This window comes from Carettochelys insculpta, chromosome 2, assembly GCF_033958435.1.
Source record: "Carettochelys insculpta isolate YL-2023 chromosome 2, ASM3395843v1, whole genome shotgun sequence".
Classification (NCBI taxonomy): Eukaryota; Metazoa; Chordata; order Testudines; family Carettochelyidae; genus Carettochelys; species Carettochelys insculpta.
In genome coordinates, this window is record NC_134138.1 from 238,157,010 (window position 1) to 238,174,575 (window position 17,566).

The 17,566-nt window shown below is 44.2% G+C and overlaps 1 protein-coding gene across 4 annotated transcripts in view; it reads right to left on the reverse strand.

The window, feature by feature from the left end:
* DBF4 (DBF4-CDC7 kinase regulatory subunit) overlaps window positions 1-17,566 on the reverse strand; it is a 56,066-nt gene that overhangs the window by 22,850 nt on the left and 15,650 nt on the right. For 3 of the 4 annotated variants that reach the window (XM_074984774.1, XM_074984775.1, XM_074984773.1), the window contains exons 4-7: window positions 7,346-7,540; window positions 4,688-4,738; window positions 3,949-4,018; window positions 3,720-3,796 (exon numbers count right to left, since the gene is read on the reverse strand). In XM_074984774.1, coding sequence (XP_074840875.1) covers window positions 3,720-3,796; window positions 3,949-4,018; window positions 4,688-4,738; window positions 7,346-7,540 — 393 coding nt within the window. The remainder of the gene's footprint in view (window positions 1-3,719; window positions 3,797-3,948; window positions 4,019-4,687; window positions 4,739-7,345; window positions 7,541-17,566) is intronic. The other variant, XM_074984776.1, reaches the window with a different exon arrangement.

Here is a 17,566-nt window from a genome sequence, read left to right on the forward strand (position 1 = left end):
TAGAAAGGAAAACTGCTGCACTCATGAAATTCAGCATGAATTCACTGCCTTAATTTAAGAAAAAAGCCACCAGCTGAACAACAGTAGTATAAATAGAGTCATGTAGATCAGGAACAGGGGGAGGGGATTGTGGTGGGTGCGGAAATCAAACCACATTTGGGGTAGCTTTTCTTCTCAGTAGTATCAGTAGGGGAGCAGTTCTGGCAACTCAATGGCACAGTATAAAGTGTGCTGCCTGCTCCCCCCACTCTCAATTCTTTCCTGCAAGAAACTCTAACACTGGAGGAAGTGGGGAAGTATGGACTGAACATTAGAAACATCTTGGAGCACACAAGCTACAGAACAGGTTAACTGCCCTTTGGCTGAGTGATTGCTCATGTTCATTCCATATTAGGTGACTCCAAGCAGTACCCAAGGAAGTGGGTCGGAGTTCATTGCTGTGCAACTCTGCCAAACCCAGCACCATCTTTAGCCTGCTAACTGATGGTGTAGCAAGATGTGAACATGTGAACGGAGGACCATGTCTTGGCTCTACAGATGCCCTAGTATGTGGACCAGGAAGGCCGCTGAAGATGCCTATGCTCTGGTTGAACGGGCCCTGATGACTGATGGCAACTGGACCTTTGCCGACTCGTATCAGGTCCATATGCAGGAGGTGGTCCATTTGAAGAGTCTCTATTTTGACGGTGACAGGCCCTTCATCCTATCAATCACGGTGACAAAGAGCTGTGTGGGCTTGGTACACTCCAAGTAGAAAGCCAAAGCCCTCTTGACATCCAGAGCATACAAATACCTCTCCTTTGTCATATTATGCGACTTGGAACAGAACACAGGTGGGAATATGTCCTGGTTTATGGGAAAGGAGGATAACACCTTGAGCAAAAATGTTGGGTAGGACACAGTTAGATCTTGTCCTTACAAAAAAAATCATGGAGGGTGGTTCTAAAGTCACGGCCCTCATCTCCAATACCTATCTCACCAATGTCACTTCCATCAGGAAAATGGACTTCCAAAATAAGTAGGAGAGGGAGCAAGAATTCAGCAGTTTGAAGGGTGAGACAGTGAACCTGGAGAAAACAAGGTTAAGATCCCACTGTAGGATGAGGTCCTGTACCTTCAGATAGGGTCCCTCAAGGCTCAAACTGTCATGTCATGAAAAAAGACTGTCTATCCCTAGATCAACTTGTGGAAAGCCGAGATGGCCTCAGGGTGCACCTGGAAGAGCACGCTAACCTCTGGTTCTTGAGATGTGGTGAACAGTCTAATAAGGAATGCACAGAACAATGCAACATGTCCTGCTCTGATACCCAGCACGAGAATTTTGTCCACTTGTCCAGGTAAACAAGTCTTGTGGAAGATTTCCTGCTCCCCAGAAGAACCTGCTGGACTGCTTCCGAAAAGGTATGTTTCTCCATGTTGAACCATGGAATAACCATGCTGTGAGATGTAGAGGTCTAGGTTGGGGTGTAACAGCTGGCTGTGATCTTGCAACAGCAGGTCTAGGCACCTGGAAAAGAACCAGGTACCGAACCAGTGCTGGCATGGCCACACTGGGGAAATTATGATGACCTGCATTCTGACCCTTGTGATCTTTACTAGGACCTGATTAATAAGGAAAATCAGTGGAAACACTTACAACACACCCACAGCAGGAGGAAAGCATCACAGAGGGAGCCGTTGCCCAACATCCACTAAAAATCAAAAGTGATGGCACTTCCTGTTCTGCCTGTGACAAATAGATCCAGTTGCAGAGTACCCAACCATCAGGGTAAAAGCTGGAAAAGCATACAACCCACCTCTGCATGGAAGGACCACTACTGTCGAGAGGAGAAATATCTGCTTCAGTGATCTGCCAGAGCATTTATGTTACTTGGGAGGTGAGAAACTCCCAGATGGATGCTGCGGTTGAAATTCCAGAGAAAAAGGGCCTCCTGGAAGAAGGCTGACGTGAGCTCCCCAGGCTTATTGATGTAGAACTTCAAGGCCATGCTGTTCATTAGAACTCTCACCACTTTGCCAAAAATAAAGGAAGAGAGACTCTGCAGGCCAATCAGATTGCCCTGAGCTCTTTGATGTTTATATGAAGTAACTTCTCTTTGGGGCCCACCTCCTCAGGCTGTCTCCAGGTGTACCTTCAAAATGGGCAGTTGGCTCCTTGCTTAGCATGGGTTGAGTCCAGCTAGGCAGAAGGCTGGGTAGGTTGACACTGGTGTCACTTGTAGCTCTTGCTCTTCTTAGGTGAGATGGAGTATCGGTGCCATTCCTCCTGACAGTGGGTGCGTGCTGACCTCCTGACAAGTGTATGCCACAACACTGGTGAATTGCACTCCAACTCGTGCTCTCAGAATCGTGAGCCCAGAATCACAATCTCCTGCTGGCTGACTTCCTCATCTCTAAGGTGTGCTGTCTCCATAAAGTCAAGCTCTGGTAGAATGTTCCCAGGGTTGGAGAAACAAGTGGCAGAGACAGGGACCTGCACACACAACCTGAAGTGAGGTTTTCCTTAGGCCAGGGAACCATGAAAGCTGGTGTGGGTGGCACCTGCAGGGCCTTGATTGTTGACAGAACTTCAGTAGAGTGAGGGCCCTCATTGTCCGGTGTAGCAGGTCTGGCTGAGAGCGGGCTAGACAACTCAACTTGACCAGATGTCCAACTCCAGAGGAGTTGAGATGTCCAACACAGATCATGGCTATTAAAGGAGGTGGGAGATCTCCCCCACATAAGTTGTACAATCTTTGCAGAGGAGCCAAGAAGGGAGATCAGTGCCAGCTGGAATATGGTGCCAATGGGCGCTCTGCACCAATGCCACAGTGCTCAGAGTTAAGTTGGATCTTTGCTCTAGTGTGGGAGTTAATGTCGCCCTCATCAAGAGTGCTCAGAGACAAATGTCCCTCTCCCTTTTTGTCCTGGATTTAAATGCCTATAACTAATGTTGCACTCATGCTGAGCAACTAATTTGTCCTTCTCCCAAACAATGCAGGCAGGTGATATCAGGATTGCTGATGTGCACAGGGCACTTAGAGTCACATAGTTTAAAGCCTGGGGATCAGGGCACGCCTCATCCTGAATCCAAGTCCCATTCTGGACCAGCTCTAACTATGACTAAACAAAGGGGAAAAAAAAAAGTTCACAGTTATTTGTTTCGGGTTGGGGGTGGGGGGGGAAGGGTGTTAGGTAGAATGACTAACAACGAAAGCATAAGGCAGCAGAACTTTCCACTATCATCACTGGTAGCAAGAAGGAACTGGGTGTGGGGGAAAGAGCACTTATACCATGCCATGGAGACACCACTTCAGGGATCATCAGAGCTGATTCCCTGAAGAGGAAAGATTTCAGGCACTGGTGCATGCATCAAGCACACATTCCCAATGTGGAATGGACATGAGCAATCACGTGAAGAACTTTACTGTTACTATCTCCTAGACATATTTTTTTTCAAAGTAACTAATCAGGGAGATAAAAATATATTATTAAAGAGATTAAGGATACGAAAAGTTTAAAAATGATGCTCAAATACATAGCAACCATTTCTCTTCTAATTTTTAGACTTATTTGATTAAAAAAATAGAGGTCTTCCAAGAAATATCAGTCATCAGAAAACTGATATATAAACTCATGAATAAGAGTTTCTTTAAATAAAAATCAATCAGCATCTTATTTTAATATGCTTACAGTGTTCATCATTGCTAATAAGCTTTCATTAAGTTAGAAAGACTCACCTCTTCTTTGATAGAAACATTTACTTTCTTGAGCAGGTACAGCTCCTTTTTCTTTTGTTCCAGATAATTTTTGATCTCTTTTGAAAATGGAGAGAATTATATATTTAGCAAACATGCTTCTTCATAAGCTTGAAGTTGTTTTTAATAATACTTTTGAAAAACAAATATTTTCAGTGACTAAAATTAATCTCATATCTTCTGATTTAATGTTTACAAAACAAATATTTACCATCAATATGAAGTATTTTCACTCCCCAAGTCAAGGCATTGGATAGTATACTACCAGAAGGGATTAATTCCTGCAAACAGTAAGTTTTATTAATATTTAACAACAACAAACTATTTAAAGGTTTCATGCAAAGTAGGACATAAGAAAAGCTAGAGTCAGGACGCTGTCTTTTCCTGCACAGTTTTCTGCCCAAAGATGACTTTTACTTGTCTTAATTGCCTTTGCAAACCTCATGTCACAACATCTTTTCATCCAGAAGATATCTGGCTTCCATAAAACCCATGGTTCTCATATTCTTATATGACTACACAATCAGGAATTCTGAAAGTGCTCTCTCTCTCTCTCTCTCTCTGTGTGTATTTATTTATTTATTTAGTGTGTATACATAGTTTTGATTTCATGTACATGCCTCAGATTCTAGGTGTATTAAATGCAGGTAATTCACAGACCTTTAAAAAGTATCCAATATTAGTCATAGACCTTTAAAAGCAGATCTTTTCTCTCCTTCATGAAATCTCCAGAAAATAAATGGGAAAAAAAAGAGCCAGGCAAGTCTTGCAACAATTCCTAAAAGGCCACTGTGCTGGTGAGAAGCAGCACAGCACACCTGGCTGCACTCCCCGTCAGCATATTTTCCCTTACACCACTACTCTACTTTGTATGATGCTTATTACTCTTCAGAACAGTGAGAGAGTAATAATTCTTTACTAAATCCAAACTAATGGACTTCTCAGCTTACCTGTTCTTTGATAGCTTTTTCAACTAAAGATTTTCCTCTGCTCATACGTACCTAAATTAAAAGAAAAACACTGCTTATCGTATGAAACACAATGCACATTCTAGACAGTGAAACTTAGTGAGTTAACTTATGTTAAAAAGTTATCTTTTGAACAAACTGAAGTTAAAGACTTCATGTCAAATACCTCTTCTAAACCAACAAAACATTGAATTTTGTAACCATCATGTGTTAATCTACATTATTTAACCATTTGTCGTCAATTTTCATTCTTCAATCAGATGCTGAATACCAGCATCCTTTCTGCAGAGTGCTGTTGAGATCTACATAGCTTAAAGTTTAGTATTTTCACTGTTAAGTTTGCAAAACTGAAAAACCACTTCCATGAGTGTTACAAGCAACAAGTTTATAAGGAATAAAATTATGGCACAACATCATTTCAACAACCTGAGTGAAATTTGAGAGACGGTAGTGCCAAGTTAGACCTGTACTGGCAAGGGCTGATATTATTTTATGAACACCCATACATTTCAGTTTCCAAATATTCAAAGTCACCTTCAACACATAGCATAGCATAGAATTTACCTCATCCTAGAGGTCGAAGATGATTTAGAATATCCTGAATTTACGAATGCTTTCATAGCCATAGTTATGCTTTCGTATATGAATGCTTTCATAGCCATAGCCTCTGGTGCTAGGACTATGAAATGTCTTTGATCTCTAGAATTTTTTCAGTGATTATTTTGGGACTGTCAAATTACAGAAAAATCAACAAATACTGAAAATAGTAAGATGTGGTTAAGTCAGTGTTATCAGTTTTTGTCCTCTATTAGAGCCAATAAAGTTTAACAATATAGTCTTTGCCTAAATTTTCAGTATTGCTTACCACAAAGACATATTTCACAATATGTATCAATGAGCAACTGGACATGTTTTAATACATATTTAATGAGACTAGGATTTTCAACTACAGGCATAAGGCGTTTCAAATACTTATTAGAAGTTAAACACCACAGAGAGTGCTCCCCTCAGGCACATGTAGGATGACAACTTTGCTGCTGCTTTTTTTCCCCCAGAGCTTTTCATGTCAGAATGTCCCTTACATGTCAGGTCCCAATCGAACCCCAACCTTTCACACTGCACCCTCAGATTCTACTTCGTACTGTATAACCACATTTCTTAGTAATGAATAGGGATCTAGCAAGGTAAGGAGGCTGGGTAACATGTCTCAAACACAAGATTAAGTTGTCCCTCTACAGAAAATGACCATCCTGTATTATAAAATATGTCAGTCTAGCTTCTGTATCTTACCTAGTGCAGAGCAAACTTTTCTGGGCTAAGAGTTAATATGTGCAAAAATGTAGTCTCAGTTGATCCAAAACTATCTGTGAATTTGATAGAGACTTCCCAAATAGTCTCCAACAAAAACACATGTAGGCATTGGAACAGGGATCTAAACTTGGATCTCCCACCAAACAGGAAAGTGCCTAAATCACCAGGACATTGAGCAGGGGGTGAGGGCACTCCAAGAATTTGGTAGGTGGTCAAGGGCCACATTATTCCACGATATTAATGGAGGAAGTGTGGGGTCTGAGTACAGAATGGAGCTTGGGATAAGGTACTGGGGCGCAGGAAGAGATGTTGGATCTGGGAAAGAGTTTGGGTGAAAGGGGAGGATTGTGACCTGGGGCAGGAGACTGGGGGCCTGGGTTCAGGAGGGGGTACGAGGACAGAAGAGGATTCTGACCTAGAGAAGGGGTGCAGAAGGGAGTGAAGTGCCTGGGAGGGGTTTGTGACACAGAGGAGATTTGCAGGAGCGGGGTACAAGGGACTGAGGTGTACGATCTGGGAAGGGATGCGGGAATGTGTGTGAAGAGAGTTGGGGTGCCAGAGGCAGGCTCTGGTTCGGATGAGCTTACCTGGGTGTCTCCCAGCCAGCAACCCTGTCCAGCAGGTTCCTCAGCCAGGCTCGCTGCCTTCCACGGGCCTGCAGGCTGGCTGCTCAGGGCAGATAGCAGGGGCCATGTGCTACTCTGAATGCTACAAGCCCAGGAGGTGGGTTACTTTGCACACTGCCTGTCCTGCAAGCAGGCAGCTCCCATTGACTGGCAATCAGTCAACCCACCGTCACTATCTTATCAAAACAGCTACAAAAATCTTCTAATAGTGTTGATAAGATAGTGACGGTGGGTTGACTATTCAATACAAAATTCTTTCCATTAGCAAAATCATGTAGAATCATGTTAGAAAGGTTCTACATATGCAGGTGCATTTCCAAAAATGTTGACAATGACAATTGGCCACTGCAGGTCTTGTTCACATTAGAGATCAATCTGTGTTATGAACAATCTTAAATTACAGTTTTAAAGTTGCCAGTGATATTGCTGTTTAAACATAGTTTGGCAACCCTATGCTAGATAACAGTTTTCAAAAAATTTGTTTAAACCTGGTTGGCATCAGTACAGAAAAAGAGACAGCATTTGAACTGTATTTTTAGGGGAAACACTCCAACTTTGGACAGGCTAGCCGTATGTCTGTCAGGTTGAATCAAGTCAGTCTCAGCTCAGCCTCCCCAGTTTACACAGCTGTTACAAAACAACACAAGGGAACATCACATGATCAGTTGTACTTGATTTTCAGAATTTTTGCCAAGAAACTTACTGTGTCCACCCTCTTAAATGAATTTCCATCATGTTGATCTCTTCTACTACTGAGATGAGGTGAACTATTTCCACCAGTATGTGCAGAGCCTGGGCTTGGGACAGGAGAAATTTGTCCAAGAACTTGAGCAAATTTTGCTTCCTTTTTATTAGAAATCAGATAGCTGATATCTTTGCTCAGAAATCCCTCCACTCTCTGAATTTAAAAGAAAAATAAAAGTAATTATCACAATCATATGCTATTTGATTTCTTCTTGGTTGGGTAAATAAATTAAATACCAAAATACATTTATTAACTGGAGTTTAGAAAATAATGCATTAACAATAGTGAAGTCAGTCAGCAGTATTGCCTATATTAAGGGTGATGGCCCTTTGCATTACAAAAACACTGTTTTCAGTTGCTAATAACTTTGACAAACCGTAAAGTGATTAGCAGTTGATTTAGTGAGTCTTTATTACACAGGCTAAATTGATCAAGGGTAGATCAATTGAGGCAGCGTTGATCCACCCGTCAGTGAACACAAGCCCTAAATCTTGCCAGTGCAGCCTCTTCTCTGAGTGGTTCTAACATCTGCTTGCTTTGGAGCAGGAACTTATAAATTAGCCATTTGTGTCTGGTATGTGTGTTTTGCCATCCTCATGAAAATCGGCTTAAATTACCCAAAATCTAAGATTGCAGCTCATTAGAAACTTACCACATTTTGGCACTAAACTCCCAAATGATTATAAACAGATAGTAGAATTTATAAATGTAAATAATAAACACAATAAATGTGCTGTAGTTCAGTGCTGCAGGGGTCTGCCATAGGGATGTAATAAAATATCTGGTTATATGACTAACCAACAAGCATCTGCAGAGTGGCATGGGTGGAGAGGGGAGACAGAAGCTAAGCCAGCCTGTGTGCTGGCTCAACCTTTTAAATACAGAGTGGAGGGGTGGGAACTAACTAAGTAACCGACAGACACTTTGGTGGTTATTTGGTTACCAGATTACTCACTTTTTTTAAACACTCCGAGGCTGCAATACAGCTGGAGTTGCAGGGGTACCTCTATGTTACTATTACCCATGGAATGGTCACCAAAATATAAATGAGGGATCTTGTTTTCCCTGAACGCTAAATGCCCTCTCTGCTAAATCCAGGCAACATGAAAGAAAAAAAGATGCCTGATTTGAATGCAAGAGTCAGGTTGGGACATGCCTAACTGGAGACTGGAACAAATAGTCAAGAGGGTGGTGGGGAGCAGCGTTCTCTTTATGCTAAGCACTTGTGCGGCCACCCAGCTGATTGGGAGAGTGCCTACAGCTAGGTTTTGTATTTCTAATGGTAGTGCACATTAGCACATTACTCAATGCACATAAAAACATTTATTCCGCATATGGATGGAAAAGATTAGAAGGAATTTTGATGGGGAGATTAGGATTGGAGGATAGCCTGAAGAGAGGACAGTAAAGCTGGGAGTTGGATTGGCAGAGATGGAGAGCAGCTAGTCAATGAGATTGGGAGCCAGGGACAGAAATGGGCTGATAAGAAGAATGAGGCTGACGGGACTGTCTGGGCAAGAAATGTGGGAACCAGTGGTGGTGGGAAAGGATATGGAAGGAAGTGAAAGTGATCTGATGAGGAAAAAGAAAGTTGGTGGGAGAACCAGGACTGGAATGTGAAGTGTCTCTCTTATTCCCCGCTAGTACTATTCCACCGAAGATGGCAAACAACTGCTACTCTATTATTTCAAGTGGCAGAGCTCTGTTCAGTAGATCTAAAAGGTTCCAGCCCTACTGATGGCCCACGAGTATTAACACAACGCCAACAATGATTTTTTTGAAATCAGTTTGATTTTCTAAAAAGCTAAGATATTACACAAAACAACCCCCTGCCCCCAATTAAAAGAACATTAGTAAGGTTGCAAAGCCAAGGATTCACAAATTAGGAAATGCCAGAATTAAGGCTAAATGTATATATGAATTACAATCTTTATTTAGGCATCACATTCTATTGCTTCTACAGAAGCCCTGCCTCATTCAGTGCACAGGATGGATGTGCTCATGATACAAATCAGTCTTATACAATGAAGGAGGCTACCTGTACCCACTACCTCATCTGTTGCAGAATGGGCAAAGTGAGTAATGAATGACACAGGGAACTGCAGGAAGAGAAAGGATGGTCATATAGTTCAGGGAGATGAATGCCTGAATTTATACTCTAGGGTCATATTCACAAAGGCATTGTGCAGTCATAGCTATAAAACAAAGTCAATCGGAGATATGATCTGAAAAAGACAAGTTACTTACCTTCGTGCAGCAATGATTGTTCTTTGAGATGTGTCCCCCCGGTGGGTGCTCCACTGTAGGTGTTGTGCTCGGAGATTTTCACAGTGGTAGTCAGCCGGACAGTGCACGTGCTGCCAGCGTCTTGCTCCATTTGCTCTCTTTTGAGGACGTGTGCAGTCCAGCTCTAACCAGTTCCTTGAATCCACCCCGCAATCTGAAAGATATAGAAGAAACTCCCAAGCAGGGAGGAGGGCAGGTAGTGGAACACCCACGGGGACACACATCTCGAAGAACAATTGTTACTGCACTGAGATGAGTAACTTTTCTTTCTTTTTAAAGTGGTCCCCAGGACTGCTCCATTGTAGGTGACTCAGTAGCAGTACCCCGAGAACTCACAGGAAGGTACCAGATTCAGTGTCTCACTGCAACTGAAAGTACAGCTATTGAGAGCGCAGTGTCCCCAGCCAGCTGCTGATGAATGGAATAATGTTTTTAGGTACATGGGAAGACCGTGTGGCTGCACAGCATACGTCAATGAGTGGAACACTCTTGATGAACACTGCTGATGTTGCTATTGCTCTTGTGGAATGAGCCCTAGGCTAGATCGGTAATGATGTGTAATGTAAGGCCTAGCACGTGGTAATGCATGACATTTTGGAAAGTCCTTGCGAGGATATAGCCTCACCCTTGGAGTGGGCAGTGGTAGAAACTATTAATCTGTTATAGAGAGATTTAGTTCTTTCAATATAAAAGGCCAGAGCCATTCACACCTCCAAACAGCGTAATCTTGTCTCGTGTGCTGACGCATGTGGTTTAGGGTAAAAGGAGGGGCAATATGTTTGGTTCATTGATATGGAAGTCGGATGAGACTTTTGGGATAAAAGCTGGGTGCAGCATAAGTACTACCCCCTTCTTTGTTGAAAATTATATACGGTGGGACTGCTGTCAGGGCCATTATCCCACTGACTGCAAGCGGATGTTACAGCAAGAAGGAAAACCTTTAGAGCTAGCAGTTGAAGTGAGGTAGTAGCCAGAGGCTCAAATAGTGGCCTGGATATCATTTCCAAAATTAGCTCTAGTATCCAAGGTGGGAAAATAGACTGCTGAGAGGGCAGAAACACCCTAAACCTTTGAGGAAGCGCTTAGTGACTGAGGGGGCAGAACACTGATGTGCCATCGACCAAATGTCTAAAGGCTGATATTGCTGCAAGGTGTACCTTTAGCAACACTAATACTAACCCGTTTTGTTTCAGATATAAAAAGTAATCAAGGATCGTGTGTATTGGAGATGTATGTGGAACCAAGTGCCTTAAAGAACACCTAGCTACGAAACTTTTCTATTTCCAGTTAAGTATTATGAGTGTTTTGTGATCTGCTATGAATTAGTATTTGCTTGTTCAGCACAAAGGTGTTTCGAACTGTCAAACCAGCAAGCAGCCAGGTCGTGAGGTGAAGGGTGCAAGGCTGGGGATGCGGCAGCAACCCTCTATTCTGAGTAAGGAGATCTGGGAGGCTGGGGAGAGGATAAGGATGACACAGTGACATCCTTTGGAGAAACTAGAGCCAATGTTGGTGGTTCCATGCTGGAGCTATTAGGATTAATCTGGCTCCCTCCATATTGGCCTTCTCCAGAACTCTCGGTATGAGAGCCATGGCAGGAAATGCATATAGCAAGGGACCCTTCCAAATGAGGAGGAAGGCATCCCACTCCTGCTCTGGAACAGTAGTAATGGCACTTCTTGTTGTGGCAGGTCACAAAAGATCTATGCAGGGGAATCCTCAGCATTGAAAGGTATGCTGAAGGATGTCACTGTGAAGCTACCATTTGTAATCCTGTGACAAGCATCTGCTGAGCGAGTCCGCTGTGATGTTGCTGACCCTTGGTAAGTATGAGGCCACTGAGGTTACATTGTTTCAAATGTACCAACTGCAGAGGCAAATTGCCTTCCTGCAGAGAGAATGGGATCATACACTGCCTTGATGACTGATGTAATACATTGTGGTGATGTTGTCCATGAATATTCTGACTGTTGGGTTTGTAAATGTGACCCTGGAAATGCCTACAAGCACTGAATACTGCCCTGAGCTCTAGTAGATTTATATGAAAGGATGTTTCCTGGTGGGACCATTGGCCTGGAACCAAAACTGCATCCAGATGGGCTCCCCATCTCAAGAGTGAGGTGTCTGTGGTTATGAGGGCTGAGGATGATGGAAAAGGAATGCCTGATAGAAGATTGCCTTGGACTGTCCACCACTGCAAGGAGTCTAGAATTTGGCTTGGCAGTGTTACAACTATATGAATATGGTACTTTGTGGGTGTATAAATGGTTGCTATCCAATGTTGTATACACCAAAAATGCAGTCTGGCGTGTCAGATCACATACTTGATAGCTGCCATATGGCCCATCAGTTGCAAAGGTAATAATTTTCACCTTCAGGCTGTGCTGGATGATATCTATCGGAGATTGGCTAGCTTGACACCATTGGATTGGTAGGCAGGCTCTCACAGTGACACAGTTCAACCCAACACCAATAGACTCCAGACTTAGAGAAGGCTCAGCGACCGAAAGCTGATCATTTATCAGGAGGCAGAGAACAGAAGGTGTGTCTGGTAGTGTTTACCATACAGAGTGTTTCTAGTGAACAACTCTTCACTAGACAATCATTGAGGTAAGGGAAAATTATGATGCCTTTGCAATGAAGCTGTGCGTGACTACTGACAGGGTCTTCAAGAAACACCATGGGAGCCATTGACAGACGGAAGGGTAGGACCCTGAAAATGATCTTTGCCCACTGTAAAGTGGAGAAATCACCTGTGGACAGCCTGAATAGTAATAGTAATACGAAAGTAGGCAGCTTGAAGGTTGAGGGCTGCAAACCACTCGTTATTGTCAAATTCTGAAATTATGGATGCGAGGGTGACCATATTGAACCATTGTTTTCTGAGATAGCAATTTAGGGTTTGAAGGTCTAATACTGGTCTCCACCCACCAGTTTTCTTTTGGGTAAAGTAGTATCAAGAATAAAACCCCTTTCCTCTGAATTCATCTGGTACCCACTCTACAGCTCTGATGGAGAGGAGGTGGTCAACTTCCTTCTTCAATATGGGGTCAAGAGAGGGGGGTCCCTGAAGAGGGACGGGGTACGTGGGATGGCTGGTGGGACAGAGAGAGAAAGGATTTTACATATCCTGATGAAATTATCTCCAAAACCCATCAGTCTGACATAATTGCAGACTATCGGTCATAATATGGTCTTAGGAGGGCGGTGAGCATTGCTGCTGAATGACAATGGCGGTAGTATAGCAGTCCTCGACCAAGGAGTCAAATCTGCTGCTTTTTCGACTGGGTAGGCTGGTTGCACACAGTCTGGTTTCGTCACCTCTGGGGTTGTTGTCTAGAGTGTACCTGGTCAAAGCTCCACTGTTGGAACGGCTGTCTGTGGAAGGGGTTGTCATATTTCCTGTGGTATGGATTATATCGTCGCTGACTGTATGGAAGGGTGTACATACCCAATGTTTGAAGGGTAGGGCTTGCTGGAATGTAGGACATCATCCATTTGCTTTGTCGAAGGGTAAGTCCTTGACCTTACTTTGCAGCTCCTCTGGGACCTCCGACGTCTGCAACCAGGAGACCCCCTGCCTCCATGATGATCACTGTTGATCTTGCTGCAGTGCCAGTGACATCCAAAGCTATTTGGACAGTAGTCCTAGAGGCAGCATAGCCTTCCTGCACAATGGCTTTCAGGATAGGCTTTTTTGAGTCCAGTAAGTGCTCCACTGAGCATGTTAGTTTGGTGTAACTGTCAAAGTTGTGATTTGACAAACGCGCTGCATAATTTGCTACTCTGAGTAGAAGGATGGAAGATGAAAGTTTTTTTTTTCCCCAGATAAATCAAGTCTTTCTGAATCTTTGTCTGTGACTGCAGTTTTACATGGGGGTGCTTTAGATCTATGTTGCGCCTCTTCGACAACCAGGGAACTGGGCTGGGACTGAGTAAAAAAACCTCTGTCCCCCTTGAAGAAACCAAGTACTTTTTGTTTGCCTTTTTACTGGTGGATGGAACTGAAGCTGGCGTCTGCCATCTCACATCTGCAGGTCTGCCTCATATAAGAGAATTGCTATTTTTGAGGAGTGAGCGGGCTTCAGGTTTTTAAGAAGGCAGTAGTGTTTTTCTTGCACTTCTGCTATTTGAATGACCTGACTAGCCACCACCCTTTTAAATAGCTCCTGGAATTGTTTGAGGTCATCCAGGGGTGAAACATTCCCCAGGATCACAGCTTTGTCAGGTGCAGAGGAAGACATCTGGTGGGATCTCCTCGGGCTCCAGTACTTAACCCTCATCTCCTCAGACCCATCACTCTGAACCAGAGGAGGGTCGAGGTTCTGAGCTGGGTGCTGGGGGAACCAGTGAGCAACCTGGAGATCAGGAAGCACTTACGGACCATACACGAGATCTGCCTGGACAATGCCAGTGCATATAATGATGATGAGATCCATGGGAGTATCAGTCCTCATAATAGTGGTGGGTGTCTGTCCGTCCGGACAGGAGCATCTAGATGGCAAGTGGTATATGTACCTCCTGCAGCGATGCAGCAAGCACACAGGGACATACAACACTCTTGAAGGTGGAGAAGGAGAGACTGAGGCATGTCTGAAATGACGATAGATCCGTTTGGGTTTGTCTAGGATGGGAGAAGGCGGTCTTAAAAATGGTGAGTATGGAGCTGGACCGATTACAAATACTCAGCAATGCTGGTGACCTAGGCTGTGGAGGTGATGGTTCCAGTGAAGAAATTGGTAGGGGGGAATCCGGGGCAGGGCTACAACACCACACAGATTTTGAAGATGCTTTCTTTGGCGAAGAGGAGGAAAAGGTCGCTGTCGGTGTTGAGGTATGTGCTGCCAATGTGGTAGTCAGTGCTGTGGTGCCTCCTGTCAGTGCCACAGCCTTCGCTGACAGCACTGACGGTTTTACTTTTGGTGCCGCCGATGCCTGTGAGACTTTTGGTTCCAATCACAATTTTGACATCAGCACTGGGGTTGATGATTTCTTAGCTTTGGGCACTTTACTCAATGACTAGGCAGCGCCAGTGGTGCCAGCATTATCAGTATCAGTCGTCCTGCTCTTAGATAAGGAAAGCAAGGATCGAGTGGAAGAAATTCTTTTTCTGCAGAGCTAGCATGGCAAAGAGGCTCTCTGCTTCTGAGAGGCTGCCGAGTCTGCAGGCTGAAGGGCCTTGTTGAACAAAATCATCCTGAGCTGCAATTCCTTGTCTCTGTGAGGTGTAGCTGTTAGCTTAGAACAGTGGGGACACTTCTGAGGTACATGTCCCTCACCTAAACATCAAATGCTGCACAAATGGCTGTCCAAGGCCAGCACAGACTCGCGGCAGGGTGTCATATCTTTTAAACCCTGGAGATCCTGGCATTTTCTTCTTTTAAACAATAACAAGAACAACTAACTACTAAATATGTTAAGAATGAACAACTAGCTAACTAAGGTGGAAAACAATGTGAAGTACAAACTTTAAACAGGCAGTCTGAGGAGAAAATGTTCACTCTGTCTGCAGTCAAGGATGGTTGAGAGGAACTGGTTAGAGATGGATCACGCATGTGATCAAAAGGGTGTGAATGGACGAAGATGGTGGCTGCACATGCACAGTCTGGCTGATTACCACTGTGAAAGTCTCCGATCTGCAGCACCGGGACAAGCCCAACACCTATGGCAGAGCACCCAAGGGGACCACTCGAAGAAGTATAGATATGTCAAGTGCTATATAATGCTAAATACCCTGTAAAATCAGACCCTAGGCGTCTCAAATTTGGCACCAAAACTAATGGAATACTTTTGACCTTTACCTATTTGTGCCCCACTTCACTATCTGTGAAATAAGACTAATAATGGCCCCTCATTTCACAGGAGTGTAGTGAAGATGAATTCATTAATGAGTATGGCTAAGATTTTGTAATGGATATTTTAGTAACAACCAAGGGCAACTAACAAACATTCATGGAAGCCCTTGACTGTTATTAAGTATAATAGTGATAAAGTGGGTAAGGAAGAGGGCCTAGCACTCAGTGTTGATGGAATTCTTGTGTCCACTCCGCCACCTTTGACAGCTGAGCAACGTGGGCTTGCAGTGGCTGGGAGATTTAGGCGACCTTGTTGCTCCAGGAATGAAGCTGAAAATGTCATGGAGGTCTCTCAAAGTCACAGATTCCACTACTTCCATGAGAAAAATCTTAGCCTTACGTATGAAATATTCAGATAACACAATGATAAAACCATTAAAAAGCCCATGAGAAAATTAATAAGTCTGTCTTCAGAGCAGGGTTTGAGTACCGTATGGTAGTTAACGACTGTGGCCAGATATTGAACAATAAGGGTAAAACAAATTATTAAGCAGTTGCTCTTCAAGGGAGAGCCATTCATCTTATGCACTGAATGATTCAATGGCCTTATACAAAAATTATCATCACATAATTAAAGACTATCATTATGCAAGTGTGCAAATAGGGTAAATTAAGTTTGCGTAAGCAACGCTATTTCTTGGATTTCCTATCTTTAAAGGGCTTGAACTTGCAACCTTAATAACGTTCTTTCAATGTAAGATTTTTGTACCTGATTATAAAAGAAAACTAGTTAAATTTATAATGGCCTATCTGTAATTCCTTCTGAATAGAAGACTTCAAATTACTACAAAATAAGCTTACAGACCCGCGTTTTGAGGAGCTAGAAAATAGAGTATACCTAATTTTATTAGTAAAGAACAAAATTATCAGACAGACAAACACAATTTGTTGGGGAAGAATTAACATGTCTTTTTTAAAGGAAAATCATGTCTCGCCAATCTACTAGAATTCTTTGATGGAGTTACCAATAGGGATGTAAAATCCTATTTAGTTAGTTAGAGCATAAGGATGGCCATACTGGGTCAGACCAAAGGTCCATCCAGCCCAGTAGCCTGTCTGCTGACAGTGGACAGTTAATCAGTTAAATGCTAAGTTTAAATGGTTAACTGATTAAATTGGGGGTTGGGGCGGCAGCAGCCCCCTTGCCGCGCCCCACAGCTGCAAACAGGGGCCACTCGGGAGTGCACACTGCCCATGGCACACCTCAGGCCACCACAGACCAGGGGCTGCTCTAACCAGGCTAGAGAGTCATTGTGCACAGTGTGCCCCAGGCGGCCATGGACAAGGGCTGCTCTGGCTGTGCTGGAGTGCTCCTCCCCGCAGTAGGCCTGCAGGACTAAAGTAGCCTCCTGCCCACAGCAGGTGGTGGGGGCTGCTCCAGTCCCCACTGGCTAACTGTAACTGGTAAGCATCATCAGTTTAGGGTGGGGATTACCAATTAACTGTTAACATCCCTAGTCACTAAGCATGTGGACAAGTGGGATCCAGTGGATACAGTGTACAGTAGACCCCCTCCCCCACACACCCTCACGTAACCCGAATTTCACATAAGTGGGGGTCTGGCTTTTTCCCCAGGTGGAACATATGTTCTGCAGCCAGGGAAGCAGCAGATAGGTAAGTCCTGGGGTGAGGGGGCAGTTGGGGAGGGTTAAGCCTAGTGGTGGGTTGGGGCAATGGGAGGCGGGCAGGAGGGCTAAGTCTGTGATGGGTTAGGTCTGCGGGGGGGGGGGGGGGGGGGCAGAAGAGGGGCGGAGTTGAGCTGGAGCCCTGCTTGGGTGGTGAGCCGGGCTGTCGGGGATTTGAAACAGGGCCACACACTGAAGGGTTGAACAGGAGCTGCACACTGGGGGCTTAGAACCAGGATGGAACCAGAGCTGCGAGAGTGGGGGGTTGAACCATGGTGGGTGTATTGAACTAGAGTGCATGTAGGGGGGTTTGAACCAGAGCTGCGCACAGGGGGTTTGAACCAGGGGTAGGAGGATGGAACTGGGGCTGTGCACAGTGGGGTTTAAACCAGGGTGGGGGGAGGGGTGTTGAG